The sequence below is a fragment of the Ceratotherium simum genome, chromosome 5 (genome assembly GCF_057802395.1).
Source record: "Ceratotherium simum simum isolate JZ-2026a chromosome 5, ASM5780239v1, whole genome shotgun sequence".
NCBI lineage: Eukaryota > Metazoa > Chordata > Mammalia > Perissodactyla > Rhinocerotidae > Ceratotherium > Ceratotherium simum.
The window spans coordinates 88,291,066-88,308,381 of NC_141904.1; the positions used below are offsets into that span (position 1 = coordinate 88,291,066).

Below are 17,316 nucleotides of genomic sequence, written 5' to 3' on the forward strand. Positions count from 1 at the left end.
CTCTCTGAACTTTGGCCTCACTGCTGGCCCAAGGGAACCTTACCTGGAACCTAGACCCTGCTCCCTGGGACATGCCTGAAGTCACTCAAAGAGGAAGTCCCCCTTGGAAAGTGGGTAACATGGGAGGAACATGAACTTGTGGATACAAGGGTACAAGTGGCCCCACCCCAGATAGAGTCTGGATTGTTCTGAAGGTGCCAGTAGTGTTGGGCTAGCAGGAGCTGATGTGGGAGGCCCAGGAATTTTGGGCTGGATTCCATGGTGGCCATCACTGCTCAGGAGGGAACCAAGAAGAAGCCCCTAGTCCCTAACCACTTGGCTGCACTCTCCCACTTGCTGCAGGACACAGAACCCATTTGAGCCTGCTTGTTGCCATGCATCCAAGGACTCCACAGGAGCCAGGACCTCGTCTGTGTTCTCTGCTGCGTTCAGCTGGATGCAATGTGTAGTTGTACAGGCTGTTGACACCCATGTCGCTGTCACCCACGCTTCTCCCCAGCACCTATGTGGTGTCTGGCCCTCAGCTGGTGCCAACACACATTGGTGGGGTGGAGAACAGGAGCAGCTGGAGAGCTGGAGGAGGGACCCTGGCTGTCCATCAGGGTTGTCCGGGTCAGTCCTGAGCTGGCGTGGAGGAATCTAGGAGTATGCAGGGCTGTGAACAGCTGCCCCTGCCCATCAAGCCCAGAGGCGGGCAGATCCTCTGCCCAGCTCGCTCGGTGTTCCCCAAAAGCTGGGGTTATGCTCCATGTGGCAGGCTGCTGGGAGTAGGAAACAGAGGCCTGGGGGAGGTAGTTGGAATGTCAGTGGAGGGCCCGGGGGGCTCTGGGCACAAGAGTTTCTGACCGGAGACCTGCAGATGCGCCCTGGCATCGTTCGCCGGCTGCACTTTATCTGGTTTACATCCTGCAATTCTGTGCAAGGTTCTGTTGGAATATACTACTTAAAAAAAAAAGAGAGATTGGAAGCCACTCTTCCCCTTTTCCGGATGGAAAAACCAAGGGCTGGGGATGGCAATCATTTACCAAAATACTAGGGCAAGTTAGGAGCAGAACTGGACCTGGGGTCTTCTGCCTGGGGACTTTGGGGGAGGCCCAGGTGTGCCATCTTCAAAGATCCCCGCCCAGACTCAGACTGTGGGGGGTGAGGGGTGTTGGACCCCATCCAGGAGCCTGCCGGAACAACAGCCATGTCCCCTTTAAGCAGAGAGCCGCCCTCTGCAGTGGGTGGACTCGGTGCCCAGCCAGTGGGAGCTGGGAGCTTCCCTCCCCCAGCCCCTCCCTGGGGAGGGCGAGGGAGGGGCCGAGCGGCGTGGCTCCCGAGGGAGTCGGTGGGCAGTGGGGAGACAAGAGCAGACATGCTGTGTGGGCTCAGCCGGGAGCCCCCCGGAGAGGCGGGTGAGTCGTGGGGACCTGTACGCAGAGTTGGGGGCTGGACCCTCCCATCCTTGTGGCCCTACTGCCCAGAGAGAGGGACTGGGCTGGCTGAGGCCGGGACTGTCACTCTCCAGAGACCCAGGGCGTGGAGAGGGCGCAGGGGGCGGGACTCCTGGCCGGGCTGGGCAGGGGACAGGCTGTCTGTCTGACCCCGGCTGCTGGGCTGCAGCAGGGGGCTGAGTCTGCAGGGCTGTCCCGCACGGCACGGGCAGCAGGTGGGTCTGGGGTTCCAGAGGGCAGCGCCCGGCCCCTCAGGGAGCCTCAGGGAGGCACATCCTGCCTTGGCATGAGCTGCTGGGAGTGAGCGCCCTGCCCAGTGGTGGGAGAGCGAAGGCCGTGGTCCTGGTGGCGTGGAGGGAGCTCTGGACCCGGGGGGAGGCTGGGCCTTGTGGCAGGAGGCGGAAGCCAGGAGTCCTGGCCTGGGGTCTGGTTGGTGAGCCCTGGGGCCCTGGGAAGGCAGTGGGGCAGGTGTCGCCCAGCTGCCACATTCCCGGGTGGGCCCGGGGCTGGGACCTGGGGAGAGGCTCTGGGGCAGATGTGGTTGCTCTGTCTGTCCGTCCGTCAGTTTGTCCGTCCATCTGTCTCTCCAGCCTCAGCCTGCTGGGCTGACCTTGCTTTCCCTGACGGGGAGCTTGTCAGGAGCCAGGACCAGGTCATCCTTCATTCAGTGCCCCGGGGCCGTCCCATCGATCCCTTCCCACACTCTTGACACACTGGTGAGGTACCTCCTCTCAGCAGCTCCAAGGGTGGGGGCTGTGGGCCCAGTGGACAGACGAGAAAGCTGAGGCTCAGAGAGGGGTGGGGGCCTGCCTGAGGTCCCACAGCTACGAGGCAGTGGCTGGGCCAGGATTGACCCCCAGATGACTTTTACAGCAGAGCTCCCCACACCTTGCTTCTGAGGGCTCTGCAAACTTAGGCACCTACCTCCCCACCCATGGCAGGGGGCAGAGGCAGGATCACCCCCAGGTCCCCAGATGATAGTAATGCGAGTAATACCAGGAGCTGACAGCTGTTGGGATCCTACTCTGTTCTGAGCTCTCTTTGTGCATTTTCTCACTTAATCGTCACCACACTATGAGTTTGATACTATTATTCTCCCCATTTTATAGTTGGGGAAACTGAGGCACGGAGGTGTTAAGTGACTGTGCAAGGCTCCACAGCCAGAAGTAGTGGGATTTGACCCCATGTGGCCTCTGCCCCTGCCCCCTCCTGGTGACCACACTGTAAATGGAGGCACTGCCTTCTTGGCCTGGGCACCTTGTCCTCTTGACCTAAGGCCCTGATGAGTGGGGTCACCTCATCCTGCAGTGGTCAGAAGCCACAAGAGTAGTGGTGCCCTGGAGACCTCACCTGGGGCACTGCCAGGGAGGTGTCTTCCCCTCCTTGTGGACTTGCAGCCTCCAACCGGGCTCGGGCCTCAGCATCAGCTGCCTGGGCCTTTGCGCAATCTCCTCCCTGGCCTCCTGGCCTCCACACCCTGTCCGCCTCCCCTGCTCCTGTGTTGCCATGGGAGGGAGCTTGCTAAAACTCAAATCTGATCACAGCTCCTTATCCAGGCATTCAAGGCCCTTCATGATCTCCCTGGCTTTTTCTCTCTCTGGTGACTTACTTGACCCCCACCCTCACCACTGTAGCCCCCACCCTAGTCTTCTCCCCAGGTCATAGAACCTCATGATCACATCTGCCTCAGTGTCAGTGCTGAGGCTCTTCTTAAGAAAAGTCCAAAGATGGAGCTTCAAGTACGGCAGGATCCAGGTGCTCAGTTTACATCATTAGGACTCCAGGTCTCTGTTTCTCTTCAGGTGAACTTCATTTCCAGGCAGACACTCTCCTCTCTTTGAGGTGCCCAGAAGGCCTCTAGCACCTTTGAGCTTAAGGTCAACCAGCTCAGTCATCCCTAAGAAAAGAGAACCTGTTTGCAATAGTTCCAGCAAATGTCCTAGAGCCAGCTCTCACTGGCCCAGCTTGGGTCATGTGCCCACCCTTGATCAATCACTGAGCCTCTAATTGGCCAGGACTGGTCCCCTGGCCCCCTGGAGCAGAGGGACAAGGGCAGCCAACAAGTGGTCACTCCATACATCCTCCACATTTTGCAGAGAAGGCTGAGGCCCTGAGAAGACAGGCCACTCACAGTGCTCCTCAGTGAGGGCAGGCTTGGGGTTGGGGTCTGTGGGACTCACTGCCCAGTGCCCTTTCTCTGCCCCAGATGGACCCCCACGGGGGGGAGTCCTTTCTCAGGCCCATACCCTGCCCATGTCCAGTCTTGCTCCTGGGAGCCCTGTTCACCCCTCAGTAACCGCGAGCCCTTACAGTAAGGGATGTGACAGGGCTGGGCGCATGGTAGGCTTGAATGCGGATTTTGGCAGGAAGCCCCCCAGCCTCCCAGTGTTCACTCTTCTCTGACTCCTGGCCACAAAGTCGTCTTTGTTGCCAGGGCCTGCGACGCCTGAGTGAGCAGTTGCGCCCAGCCGGGGCCTGGGAGGGCTCAGGCAGGGTGTGTGTGTGTGGGAAGGGGGTGCTTCGGCTGTGGCCTGGGCTGCCCATTCCTCTGAGGGGGCTCTCACCAGAACCACCTGGATCCGTGGGCAGGCCTGACCTCCTGCTCCATGGCAGGGCTGTAGCCGAGGGGAAACCACAGGTCCCGGACCACGGAGGCCACAGCCTGGAGCCAGGGAGGCCCGGGTTTGCATCCTGGCTCTGCCTCTCCCTGATCCTGTAGACAACTCATTCCACCTCTCTGATCCGCATTCTCTGCATCTGTAAGTGGACTCAAACTCAGAAATGTTCACTGAGCACTTACTGTGTGCTGGGCTCTCCGTGCTGGACACAGTGGTGAACAGGAAGGCAGAGACCCAGCCCCCGGAGCTGCTGTCCTAGTGGGCAGAGGCAGGTAGTGAATAAGACCCCTAAGTGGAAAACAGTGAGGGCTGTTAGATGGTGCTATGAGAGAATAAAGGCAGGAAGGAGGCAATGAGAGGTGATAGAGGGTGGGGCGCAGGCGTAAGTTCAGACAGGCTGAGGGGAAGACGTCCCCGAGAAGGTGACGTTCCCACAAGTTCCTGAAGGTGAGGGGGCAGCTTTGTGGATGTCTGTGGAAGAGCATTCTGGGCAGTGGGAATGGCCGATGCAAAGGCCCTGGGGTGGGCGTGAGTCTGGTGTGTGGAACAGTGAGGCGTGCACTGGAGTGGAGCTGGCTAAGGGGAGAGTACTAGGAAGTGAGGTCAGGGAGGCTGAGCGACTGTCGGTTGTGGTGAGAATTTTTGCTTTTACTCTCAGCAGGGTGAACTGAGTCTTCTCACTGCTTCAGGAAACCACAGTTGGGAGAGAAAATGGTTCCGTTGGGATGTCATCCATCCTCGATATTGTTTTGATGTCCGGCTCCTCAACATTGCTGGTCCCAAGTGAGGCAGGAGAGCATAGACCAGAAGGCAGAAGGCCAAGGCCTGGCTTGAGCCTGCGCCCCTTCCCACATGATGTTGGGGTCACCACTGCCCCACAGAGGGGCTGTCAGTGGAGTGTGGCTTCAGGGCCTGCTGGGCGGGCTCAGCTGCTGTGACTGGACAGGAGGCCATGGTCCAGGGGCCCACGCACCTCGTGGAGGGGGCTGGCAGGGCTGCAACCTCCCCAGGTCGTGCCCACGGCTCCTGGTAGCCCTGATGTGCCCAGCCTGTGGGTGTCTGAGCCCTCACGCGGGGCCCCTGGAGGCTGCACTGCCTTCCCCGGTGTCCCTCATTTGGGGTCCATTGCCCTTGTGTTGGGAGGGAGAGGGCAGAGCCGAGGGTTAAGGCTGTGATCTGTTGGGGGCTAGAAAGACCGAGATTCCAGTCCTTCTTCTACAGCTCAGCAGCTGAGTGACTCTCTGGGCCTCAGTCTCCTTGTCTGTAAAATGGGGATGACTGGCGGCCCTCCCTCCGGTGGCTCTCGGAGAGATTACGGGGTTGTGCACGTAGTGCAGGGAGCAGGCCTGGGGCAGTGAGGGGCCGACACCCCAGGCTCCTTTCTTTTGCAGTCCTTGGCACTGAGTGAATCAGGTGTCTACTTTGAAACTCTATTGATACATTTCTTCTTGTTTCCCTTAAAAACATGCGCGGAACAGAATGAGGGGTCGCCCTCCAGGCTTCTCTTTCTGTGGGAGGTGTCTTCTGGGGAGGCGTGTCAGCTGCGGGCATTGGAGCCGTCATTCCAAGGGCCCAGGCATTATCCCCGAGTGCCCAGGTCTGTCACAGGGTGGGAAGAGGAGGCAGGAGGGGGCCCACTGGCTCTGCCACTTAGGAGCTGTGTGACCCTGGGCAGTTCCCTTAACCTCTCTGTGCCTCAGGCTCCTCATCTATAACGTGTGGATGATAACGGTATCCCCCATGTACGATTATCATGAGGATAAAGTGGTAATAATTTTAAAGTTCTTAGAACATGGCAAGCGTTCAAATCCTGGCCATGGAAGTCACTTAACCTCTCTGTGCCTCAGTTTCTCCATCTGTAAAATGAGAATAACGACCATACCATCTCAGAAGGTGGTGAGGATTCGATGAGATAATGCCTATGAAGCACATAGCACAGCACCCAGCCCTTAATCTATAGGAGTCGTTACCATTACTAATCCAGGGAAACCTTTCCAAGGAGGTGAGGAAAGCGGACAGGCAGAGAACTACCGGGTTTCCTGGCTTCTCTGCCCCCTCGTCTCGTTGGTCCCTCCCATCAGTCCGTGAGATGGGCACCGGCACCCCTACTGTGCAGAGGAGAAGCCTGAGGCTCAGAGAGGAGAGGTGTGCTGTCCCAGATCCTTAGCCAGTCTGCAGCAGATTTAGAATCAGAATCTGAGGTTGGCCTCTTCCACCGGCCAGTGTGCCTTCGCGGTGGGCCCAGAGCACCAGCACTGGCCGGCACTCCCCTGAGAGTCGGCAGCGGGCCGCCCGGACAGTTGCGAAGGTTGGAGCCAGGGGCGAGCGGGCCCCTTCGCCCCCGGGCCCGCGGGGCCGTCCCCCTGCTGGTGGCTCGCTGTCGGGCAGTCATTTCCTGTCCCTCCTTAGCTGAGCCTCTGGGCGTTCGCTTTTCTGAGTCGCCCCCTCCTGGAGGCCACAGAACCCAGCGACAGTCCCAGCTGAGCCTGCAACCCTGCCCGGCCCCCCGCTGGCACCCACTTCCTGCTTAGGCGGCTCCTGGCAGAGGCAGCCTGGCCGGGGGCTGTTCCCTTTCCCTTTGTCAGAGCTCAGTAGCTCCCTGGGGCCCCAGAGAGACGGAGAGAAGGAAGGCAAATTGGCAACACTTTCAAGGGAAATAAAATATAAAGGAAGCCCCCCACCGGCCCCGGGCCACAGCTTGGGGGCCTGGACCAGGTGTACATGTCTGCACTCTGTCTCTGCCTCCTCCTGCCTCTGCGACTCCCCTGCCCCTGTTAGTCGGGATGGGCTGGCACTGCTGCGGAAATGAACTTCCCTCTGAAGCGAGTTCTTACAGGACGGATGGACTGAAGGCAAAAGCTCATAATTGCCCATTGCTGGAAGGAGGAGACGGAAAAAAACACACGGATAAAAATATCTCTGTTTTTTATGTGCTTTCCAGCTGGAAATTGGTGGGAAAGATGTTTTTGAAAAGCCTTCATCTCTAAGCATATAATTACCAGGTCCTGAACAAAAAAGAGAGAGAGCGGGAGAGAGCGAGCATGTTCTCTGAGGGAGGAGGACTTGGGTATGAACCCCCCTGGGGTTTTCTATAAATAAAATAATTCCCTCAAATTCTCAAGCCTGGGCTGGCTGGAGCCAGGGATGGAGGGGAGACACCCCCATTTTACAGATGAGAAATAGAAATTCAAGTCACACAGCCAATTGGTAATTCTGGCCCTGCCTTGCTTCTTGGTTTGAATGCTGCCTCAGTTTCCCCTCAACCTGAGGATGCTCATGAAAGTGGGGCACTGTGTCCCCTCTGAACAGGCATCAGCAAACACTGTAGCATTTCTTACCGTTGCCTTTCTGAACATGGCAGGAGGCCTTAGATATCTAGAAGTCCCTTATCTGGCAATCGGCTATCCAGAGTGGCCTCAGCCTCTAAGAGGAGAGGTCCTCGAGGCCACACCCTAAAATGCATGTGACTTCTCTAGAGGAGAGGCTCAGGTCCTTGCCTGTGGCCCACTGCCTCTGTCTGCACACGGTTGTGTGGATCTTGGTTTGTAGCACATAGTCAGGCCGCCTGAGAGCTGGGAAAAGAGATGGCCCACAGCCCAAGCCGAAGCCAGCAAAAACTTATAGAAGGGAGGGAGTGGGAGCCACTCGGTGTTGAGACAAGCAGCGCCCCCTGCCCCAGTCCCAGGGGTGCCCTTGCAGCCCATTTGGCACCATGCAGTTCAGTGGAGCGAACTCTGGATGTTGGGATGAGGAAAGAGAGGAGGCAGCGCCGAAGACAGACTCGGAGGCTACCACAGAGACCCCCGGGAATGGGTCCTCTCCCTCAGCAGCCGACATCCCGCATCCTTTGCTTGAAAATGCAGCCTTTGGGCATCCCATTGTTCCTCAGTCTAGGTTTCTGGATCTTTTGTTTTTAACATCAGGGCTCAAAACACCACCTTTGACCCACTGCTGTTCCGTGCTCCCATCTTTGGGGTCCTGCTGCTCCAAATTTGGTGAACTTGATCCTCTGCTTTCTCGTCCATTCCTTGCGAGATCCTCTCCCCGCTCCCCCATCCCCAGACTCATAAACTTGGAGCCTGCAAGCTTATCTCTCCTCTTCTGAGGACAGCCCAGGAGAGAGGGATTTTCCAGTGGCAGCATCTAATTTGCACGGGATAAGACAGATTTTAATTCCAGAATTGCCCACATGAAATACTAGAGACGTTCACTGTCACACGGTTGACAGAACCCAGTCTTTTAAATTTTATTAGCTCAGAAACATCTTGTTGAATCTAAATGAAGTGCGATTTAGGGCTCTGTAATGGGAGCATTATACTTAATGGGGAGTTGCCTGAATCGTGGCAGCTGATGTGAGCAAGGGGCCTGGGGGAGGGGGTGAGCTAAGCTGCTGGGGGCCCAGCCCTGTGGGCCCTGGAAATGATTCTGGGCGTAACTGCTGTTTGATTTGTTATTTACCACCTTCTGGCAAGCAAAGCGAGCCCAGCCCTGGTCTGGAGAAGCAGAGTGATGGGGGAGCTGGGATGGTTTTTCAATTGTGAGTGCTGCCGGTGGGGAAGGTACTGTGGCTTCCTTAGACCCAGGCTGAACCCGCCCCTGACCCAGGCCAAGCCGCTCCCTGACTCTACAGCAGTGATTCTCAATTGGGGGGTCAATGTTGCTCCTGTAGGGGACATTTGGCAATATCTAGAGTCATTTTTGTTTGTCATGACTGGGGTGGGGTGCTACTGGCATCTAGTGGTGAGAGGGCCGGAGTGCCTGCTAAACATCCTACAATGCAGAAGAGAGCCCCCCACCACATGGAATTATCCAGCAAAAAATGTCAATAGCACCGAGGTTGAGAAACTGCTATAGATTGAACCTTTTTCCTGTTCTTGACCCTGACCTCAAGCTGAGCCCCGACCTTGGACAGGCTGAGTCCTGATCTTGACCCAGGCTGACCCCACCCCTGGCTGAATGCGAATCTGATCCTCCCCTCATGAAAAGGACCTGGCTGGATGGACAGGTGGCTTCTGCCCCCTGCGGGGGCTGATTCCTCTGCAGCCCCACTTTCTCATGCCTGGTCCTGTGCTAACTCAGGTCTTGCTGTGGCCAGGGGGCTTGGGAGAGGAGTGACCTCCCACTGCTGGTGGGGGCTGAGCCGGATCTGTGCATGGGCCTGCTGAGCCCTGAGCCCGTGCTCTTGATGCGGGGCCGAGCTGGAGCCACAGGGTGGGGGCCGCAGGAGGCTCTTCCTCAAGGGCAGGTAGGGGCTTGTGCAGGCTCCGGTGAGGCCTGAGGAAGCAGCAGGAGCCCATGGGGTACACCTGGTGCCTGGGAGGGGGTCCCCTGAGGCAGCACAGGAGAGCCTGCCAGTTTGCTGGGTCAGTTGCCCCTGCCCATCTCAGTCTGGTGCTAAGAAAGGACTTAGAGTAGGAATGTGAAAAGAATAACGAGGTCAAGGGAGCCTGGAGCGTGGAGTGGGGTGGGCACAGGGGTCTGGTCCTGGCTCTTTGCAGAGGCTGCCTTGGCCAAGGACTTCACCGCTCGGAGTCTGTTTTCTCATCTGTCAAGTGGGCATGATGGTAGCACCTACCTCTTCCCAGGGTCACGGCCAGAAGTAAATGAGATGGAAGGAGGTAGTGTGGGTGGTTGGTGCACAACGTGTGAGTCCCCTTCCCCTTTCCTGCCAGGACGTAGGAGAGAATCCAGAACATGCACAGTGCCGAAGACAAGGGGATGCTGTGGGGGCAGGGCCTCTCCGTGATCACAGAGCCGGTAACCTGAACCTTCTGGCTTCAGGCTCTTTTGAGATGCACAGATGAACTCACAGGAAATGAAGAGGGTGAGCTGGAAAGGAGATAAGATGTCTGTATAGCCATGTCTATCCACTTTGTACTGGAGGTCTGGCCAGTGCAATAAGGCAAATAAAAGAAATAAAAAGTATGAAGTTTAGAAAGTAAGCAATAGGGGCCGGCCCAGTGGCGCAGCGGTTAAGTGTACGCACTCCGCTTCAGCAGCCCGGGGTTCGCAGGTTCGGATCCCGGGCGCGCACCGACGCACCGCTTGTCAAGCCATGCTGTGGCGGTGTCCCATATAAAGTAAAGATGGGCACGGATGTTAGCCCAGGGCCAGTCTTCCTCAGCAAAAAGAGGAGGATTGGCATCGGATGTTAGCTCAGGGCTGATCTTCCTCACACACACACAAAAAGAAAGTAAGCGATAAAACTGTCATTATTCATAGATGACAGAAAATCCAAAAGAATCTACAGGTAAACTGTTAGAATTAATATGTGGATTTTAAAGGTCAGAATATAAAATCAACTGTCTTACTATATACCAGCAACAAACAATTAGGAAATTAAATTTGAAAAACAATCCAATTTTCAATAGCATTAAAACACTTCAAATATCCAGGAATACATTTATTGAAAGAGGTACAAGACCTTTGCCCCTGGAAGTACACAATATTCTGGGCAGAAATTAAAGAAGACAAAAATAAATGGAGGAATAGACTGTGTTCATCAGTTGGAAGACTCAATATTGTAAAAATGTCAACTATCCACAAATTGATCTATAAATTCAGTGCATTTCCAATCAAAAAATGGAAACTGAAAACCAGCAGGATACGTACAAGCTGATGCTGAGGCTTCTTTATTGGGGTGGCAGCAGGAATGGGGGTGTTTGCTGGTCTGATAACTAAGGACTTGAGTGTCAATAGCTGAGGGGTACAGGAGAGATGCCCTTCACCTTCCTTCGTGGGAACTGACACCCCAACGTAAAGCCAGTACCTTGAAAAAGATATTCCCTCAGTGAAGGGGGACTTTGAAAATATCCACCCATCTACCAAGGAGATAAAACAAAAGCTTGTCTGTGTCAGCTAGGCCTCAGGTGGTCTCCTTTAAGAATACATGATCCAAGGTGTTTCTGTTGAAGGTTATAATTCACACTGCCCCCATGGTTCTAGAATCCTTGAGCCAAGAACTTAATGTAAACATTGGTATCAGGGTAATGATGCCTTGGCAGACACCCAGGGGAAGGAATTGCAAATTCTCTGTGGACCCTGGAGAGACCTGCCCTCAACCAGGCTGAACAAGATTCCCACAGATAAAGCCCCGCTAAAGATGAGCTCACAATCCAGTGATTACTAAACACACGAGGAGGCAGTTCACCATGAGGGAGAGTTGTCAGACAGCAGAAACACGTCTCAAGAGTTTAGGATAATTGAAAAATAGCATAATAGGTGAATGTTGAAATGATTTTAAATTATTAGAGACATATGAGGAACAATAGAAAAGGAAAGAACAAAATATAAAAGCAGAACAGGGAGCTAAGCAAAAGAACCAAACAGAGCTTTCAAAAACCAAAAATGTACTTGTGGAAATTAAAAACTCATTGGAATTGGGAACATTTGTGTATGGAGTGGGTATTAAATTAATAATTAAGGCATTATTTCAACTTGTAAGGTGTGATAATGGTACTTTTGCTATGTAAGAAGTATGTTCCTATTTTTTTAGAAATGCATACTGAAATATTTAGAATTGTAATTTCATTGTGTCCAGGGTTTGTTTTCAAATATTTTAGCATAGATAAAAATACATGGAATAAATATGACAAAGTGTTAATCTTTGTTAAAAATAGGTGTTGGGTAAATATGATTCATAAGACCAGTGGCTCTCAAACCTCAGTGTGACCCAGACACTCACCTAATGGGCTTTCCAAAACATAAGTTCTTACATCTGACTAAAGACTTATATCCAGAATATATAAAAATTCAATGACAAGAAAGCAAACAACCCAGTTTCAAAATGGGCAAAAGCTTTGGACAGACACTTCACCAAAGAGGATATATATGGATGGCAAATAAGAAAAAGTGTTCAGCATCATTAGTCATCAGGCAAATGCAAATTAAAACCATGATAAGATACCTCTACAAATCTATTAGAATGACTAAAATTTAAAAAAAATCCTAACTGACATTGCCACGTGCTGGTGAAAATGTGAAGCCACTGGAACCTCTTATGTTGTTGGTGGGCATGCAAAATCGTGCAGCCACTTTGTAAGAAACTGCCAAACTGTTTTTCAAAGTGGACCTCATCTTTACCATGTGATCCAGCATCCCGTTCCTGGGCATTCACCCAAGTGGAGTGGAGACTTAGGTTCAAACAGAACCTGTATGCAGACATTGATTACAGCTTTATTTAAGATCACCCCAAACTGGAAACAACAGAGGTGTCTTTCAACAGGTGAATGAACGGCTAGACAAACTGCTCCATCCGTACACAGAGCAGCACGTGGCAATGAAAGGTACCAAACCACTGATGCTCGCAACAGCGTGGAACCTCAAAAGATTACGCTAAATGAAGGAAACTCGACTCAAAAGCCTACATGTGTCTGATTGCATTTCTGTAACGTTCTAAGGAAGGCAGAATTACATAGAGAGAAAGCAGATCCGTGCTTGTCGGGGGCTAAGTGGGGGAGGGACTGGTCAGAAAGGGAGAGTGGGGGAGAATTTGGGGGGCGATGGAAATGTTCTAACACTTGATCGTGGTGGTGGTTAGGACACATTTCCTCAAACCCATAGAAATGCACACTACAAAGAATTAATTTTAATGTATGTAGATTTTTAAAAATGGAGAAAAATGTTAGGTTAATACACTAAAACACACATACGCATACAGATTGCTGGACCCCACCCACCAAAGTTCCTAATTTCCTAGGTCTTGGCTGGGGCCCGAGAATTTACATTCCTGATAAGTTCCCAGATGATGCTCATATGGTTGGTCGGGGGACCACACTTTGAGAACGTCTGCATTATACTATTCTACTTTCCTTATGTTTGAAATGTATGAAAAATTTCATCATAAGTTAAAAAAACAAAACGATAAATTTCGCTGCAGATTTGACACATCCCAGAGAGATGAAGAGATAGGAAATAGGATAGAGGCGGGGTGCAGGGTCATGGAGGATGCAGTGGAAAGTCCCCTAGTGCACCTATTAAGCATTTCAAATGGGAGATGAAGGAAATAATACTTGAAGAAATAATGAGAGCATTTTCTAGAATTAAAGCTAAAGGAGACAGACTTATCTTGAGCTGCCTAGAATGTCGGAGAATATGGCTTATAAACTGTAAAGTGCAGTCGTCAAGAAGAAGCAGTATTAAGGTCCACCCCAGACTGAGTTGGCTGGTGGTCAGCACTGTCTCATGTGTGCTGTGGTGCCTGCATGTGAGAGAGCTCCCCGTCCCAGCAGGTATGCAAGCACAGCCCCAGGTGGTGGAGTCAGAAGACCCGAGTTCTGATCCACATCACACAGCTGGGGCATGAGATGTCCCTCTCTGAACCTCAGCTTCCTTATCTGTGCAGCAGAATATTACCTGTAGTAACACTACCACCTGTGGGGGTGTGGAAATGGTTAGCCACAGAGTGTCTACAAAGCTCCCAGTATGTGGGGGGTGCTCAAAAGAATGTTCTGTCCCCTCCAAGAGCAGGGACAGAGCCTCCTTTAGGAGGAGAAGCCACAAGGATCCCCAGAAAAGACTCAGGGAGTGGGTGGCCGGAAGGAACCTCTCTTACAGGCCACGTCCGTGAACTGGAAGATTCCCAGAGCAGAAGGGGTTCATCTGAGTGGAAATGAAAGCGGGACTCAGGGCCTTATTTCTCTTTCTCGCCTGCAGACGATGGGCCTTATTCCAAAGGAGGCAAGGACGTGGGAGGGGCCGACGTGGCCCTGGCATGCCGCAGGCAGAGCATTCCAGGTAATGAGCCTCCTGTCCTTCCTCTTTCTCTGGAGACACACAGAGCTCTGGGTGGGGGTCAGACAGCACTGACTTTTCTGCTAACTCACTCTGTGACCTTAGACCAGTCACTTAACCTCTCTGATCCTCCTCTGTAAAAAGGAGATGATCTCACCCATTGTAATGCAGCCAGGTGCCCTGCTTACCCGGTGTTACTTCCCTTGTCTTGGAGCTGGGGCCCAGGATTGCCCCATGCTGCCCACTCACCCCCCATCTGTCGGCAGAGGAGTTCCGAGGGGTCACGGTGGTGGAGCTGATCAAGAAAGAAGGCAGCACGCTGGGTCTGACTATCTCAGGTGGCACCGACAAGGACGGGAAGCCCAGGGTCTCCAACCTGAGACCTGGGGGGCTCGCAGCCCGGTGAGAAATGGGCTCGGTGGGGGCAGGCGGGGGGACTGGGCCAGTGGAAAATGTCCTAGGGCCTTAGGCAAAGCAGCCGGACAGTGGTTTCGAGGGGCACCCCAGAGCTTGGTGTCTGTGGAGGGAAGGCCTCCGGGGGAGGTGATAATTCCAGGCCAGCTTCTTCTCTTTCCCTTTACACCAGGGCTGACTCGGCCACAGTGCCCCACACTTGCCGGGCCCTCCGGCCTTTGTGTTTGCAGTTTCCTCTCCCAGAAGCCCCCTTCCCTACAGCATGCTCCTGGCCGACTCCTATCCACCCCTCACACTGCCTCTGGGAGGCCCCCTGACCCCAGGCGAGGCAGCCGCTCTGCCCACACAGCCCCGTGTGCCACTTCTGCACACGCTGCCCTGGATTTCCTGTCGTTTACCCTGCGGCTCCCCCAGGCCGTGAGTTCCATGACAGCTGGGAGGTGGCCTGTCCATCACTGCCTCTCCGGGCCTCACTCGGGGCAGGCGCTGGTAAGAGTCCACTCGAACAGAATGGAAGATTCGCGGTAAAAAGTCGGGAAGAGCGTTAGGGCACAGCGAAGGAGAGGATGACCTGGCCCCTCTGCGGGCTTGTCCGGGCTGCTCAGAGCCGTAACTATGCCGACACCCCAGCAGGAGGAAAAGCAGGCAGACCAGCTCGGGGGGAAGTGCTGGGCCTGAGTGCGAGACAGGTCTGGGTTAGAATCCCTGTTGGGCTCACTCGCCGTTGACTCTGGACGGGGTCTGACCCCTGTCAGCCTCAGCTTCCCCATCTGAATGTAAAATTCAGAGGTCACAAGGATTCAACGGGAGGGTGGGTATGAGTGCCGGCACCTGTCACCATGCATGTGCTCTGGCCTCCTTGCTCCCAGGAGTGACCTGCTGAACGTGGGTGACTACATTCGGTCAGTGAATGGGATCCACCTGACCAGGCTCCGCCATGATGAGATCATCACCCTGCTCAAGAATGTGGGCGAGCGCGTGGTGCTGGAGGTGGAGTATGAGCTGCCCCCGCCCGGTGGGTGCCCTTGGACGGGGAACTTTCTCCACTGCCTTGGTCGTGGGTGGACACAGCTGCCTCCCCACCAGCACCTGGGTGGTGGGGATCGTGCCAGCTGGGGTGGGCAGGACCTGGAGCCTGGCCCCAAACATCCATGCTGCACCTAGGGGCTATGCCTGCAATGGCTGTATGCTGTCCCCAGGAGGTGGCAGGGCCCTCTTTATAACCCATAGTCATTTTGGTTATTTATTTTCCAGATGCTTTTCCTTTAGACAGGAAGGTTTTGGGAATGTTGGCTGAATAAATTGTTCCCTGCCCTACCGCTCTCCCTACCCTACTACCCTGCACTGAATACAGTGGCCTAGGGTTTTAGGCCACTGTTTAGCTTAGCTCTGAATTTTCAAAGTTGGTCTAAAGACATAAAATTTGAGTAACTGGAATTCAACCTTGTGTGGAGCCCACCAGCCATGGACTGAAGCCTGATTTCTCTCTGTGTGCCCGTGAGCGGGTGCTTTCCGCTCTCTGAGTGGTGGACTGAGTGGGTATTAGGGAAGAGGGTCCCTCTGAGCTTCACTTGTCCCACCTGTAAAATGGGAGGGAGTTTACCTTCCCTGGAGTCTCCATGACTGGTCACCCAGCTTTCCCAGAATGAGCTCTGGGGACGTCTGCCAGCTTGGGGACGTGACTGAGGGACTAAGGGAGTCCTCCGTTTCTCCCCAGCCCCTGAGAACAACCCAGGGATCATCTCAAAGACAGTGGACGTCTCCCTCTACAAGGAGGGCAGTAGCTTTGGCTTTGTCCTCAGAGGTCAGTGTAAGAGTTGCCCTTGGGGTCAGGGGGCAGGATGGAGGCTGATGCTATTTCCGTGTGTGTTCTGTTTTGCTTTAGTGAATATAGATACAGATATATAAGATAGATCAATCGATCAATTGATAGATAAGTAGGATCGTGCTTCTGACTTTAGCGAACCTAGGACCATTAAGTCCAATGTTCAGTGGAAACATCTGCCAAGCCACGAAGCGTGCATGGCTGGGGCAGTGAGAGGGAAAGTTGTGCCAGAAAACGATGGTGGCAGCTCCTCCCGAGGTTGAGAACAAACCTTGGCCCTGCCTACCAGGGCCCAAAGGGAGCCAGGGTGAGACCACAGGAGGAGGAGCAAGCCACTTAACAGAGAGAGGACTCTGCTCGTGCTCCCTGCCTCTTTCCCGGCTCGGGGGGATTTACAGTTGGTGCCTTCCAAGAGGGCCTGTAAATTGCAAGGACGGGTCCTCAAACAGATTTCATTAACGGGGCCTGCTTAGGGGCTGGCTCAGGACCTCTGGGCGTCAGGGTGGGAGTGGGCAGATGATTCTGGCTTCTTGCTGAATTCCATGCAGGCGGTGCCCATGAAGACGGGCACAAGTCCCGCCCGCTTGTCCTGACCTACGTGCGGCCCGGCGGCCCTGCCGACAGGTGAGCCTGGGCCGGAGGAGACCTTGTAGCCTCGCCCCGCCCTGACCGCCCCCAGCTCCCCTGTGAAGAAGGCAGAGCAGGGCCATTGTGCCCGTCCCCAGATGAGCAAACCGTGGTTCGGAGAGGCGATGCCCCTTGCCCAGAGTCACTCAGGGAATTACTGGTGGAGCCAGGACTAAACCCCAGATGAGAGAGACCCTAAGCTCTTTCTTCCCCAACCTCCTACGTCTCGGGGGCGGGGAGGGAGTGAGCCTTGGTGTTGGGTCCCTCTGCCTCTGCCCGGCCTTGGTTTTATTCTCTGTGGAATGGGTCCAGTATGGCAGCCCCTAAGAGTTGCTGTGGGAGATTGTGGGGCCCGGTGATGGGCTTCACTGTGGCCCTCTATAGCGCAGCCTCCCAGTCGTGGTGTGCTGCTGGCCCAGCCCAGAAGCTCAAGGAGGAGAGAATGTGGGGGAGGAACATGTCCAGTTCCCAGCCCCTGACCCCCTGACCGCCCTGGCGGGAGATTCCTAGCCATTTTAAGACCAGCCTGGAACGGCCTTGTAGAACTCTAAATCCGTCCTTGGGGCAGGGCCCTGGGACGAGCTATTCATAGAGCCTCGCAGAAGGGCTTTGGCCACCTGTTGGGGCACGCATTCCGGGCGGGATTTGACCCAAACCAAGGTGA

At 54.4% G+C, this 17,316-nt stretch overlaps 1 protein-coding gene across 3 annotated transcripts in view; it reads left to right on the plus strand.

The window, feature by feature from the left end:
- Nucleotides 1-17,316, plus strand: part of GRIP2 (glutamate receptor interacting protein 2) — a 98,068-nt gene that overhangs the window by 52,166 nt on the left and 28,586 nt on the right. For all 3 annotated transcript variants that reach the window (XM_087431571.1, XM_087431572.1, XM_087431574.1), the window contains exons 2-6: nt 13,709-13,789; nt 14,053-14,188; nt 15,070-15,215; nt 15,918-16,004; nt 16,574-16,649. In XM_087431571.1, the coding sequence (XP_087287697.1) occupies nt 13,709-13,789; nt 14,053-14,188; nt 15,070-15,215; nt 15,918-16,004; nt 16,574-16,649 (526 nt within the window). The remainder of the gene's footprint in view (nt 1-13,708; nt 13,790-14,052; nt 14,189-15,069; nt 15,216-15,917; nt 16,005-16,573; nt 16,650-17,316) is intronic.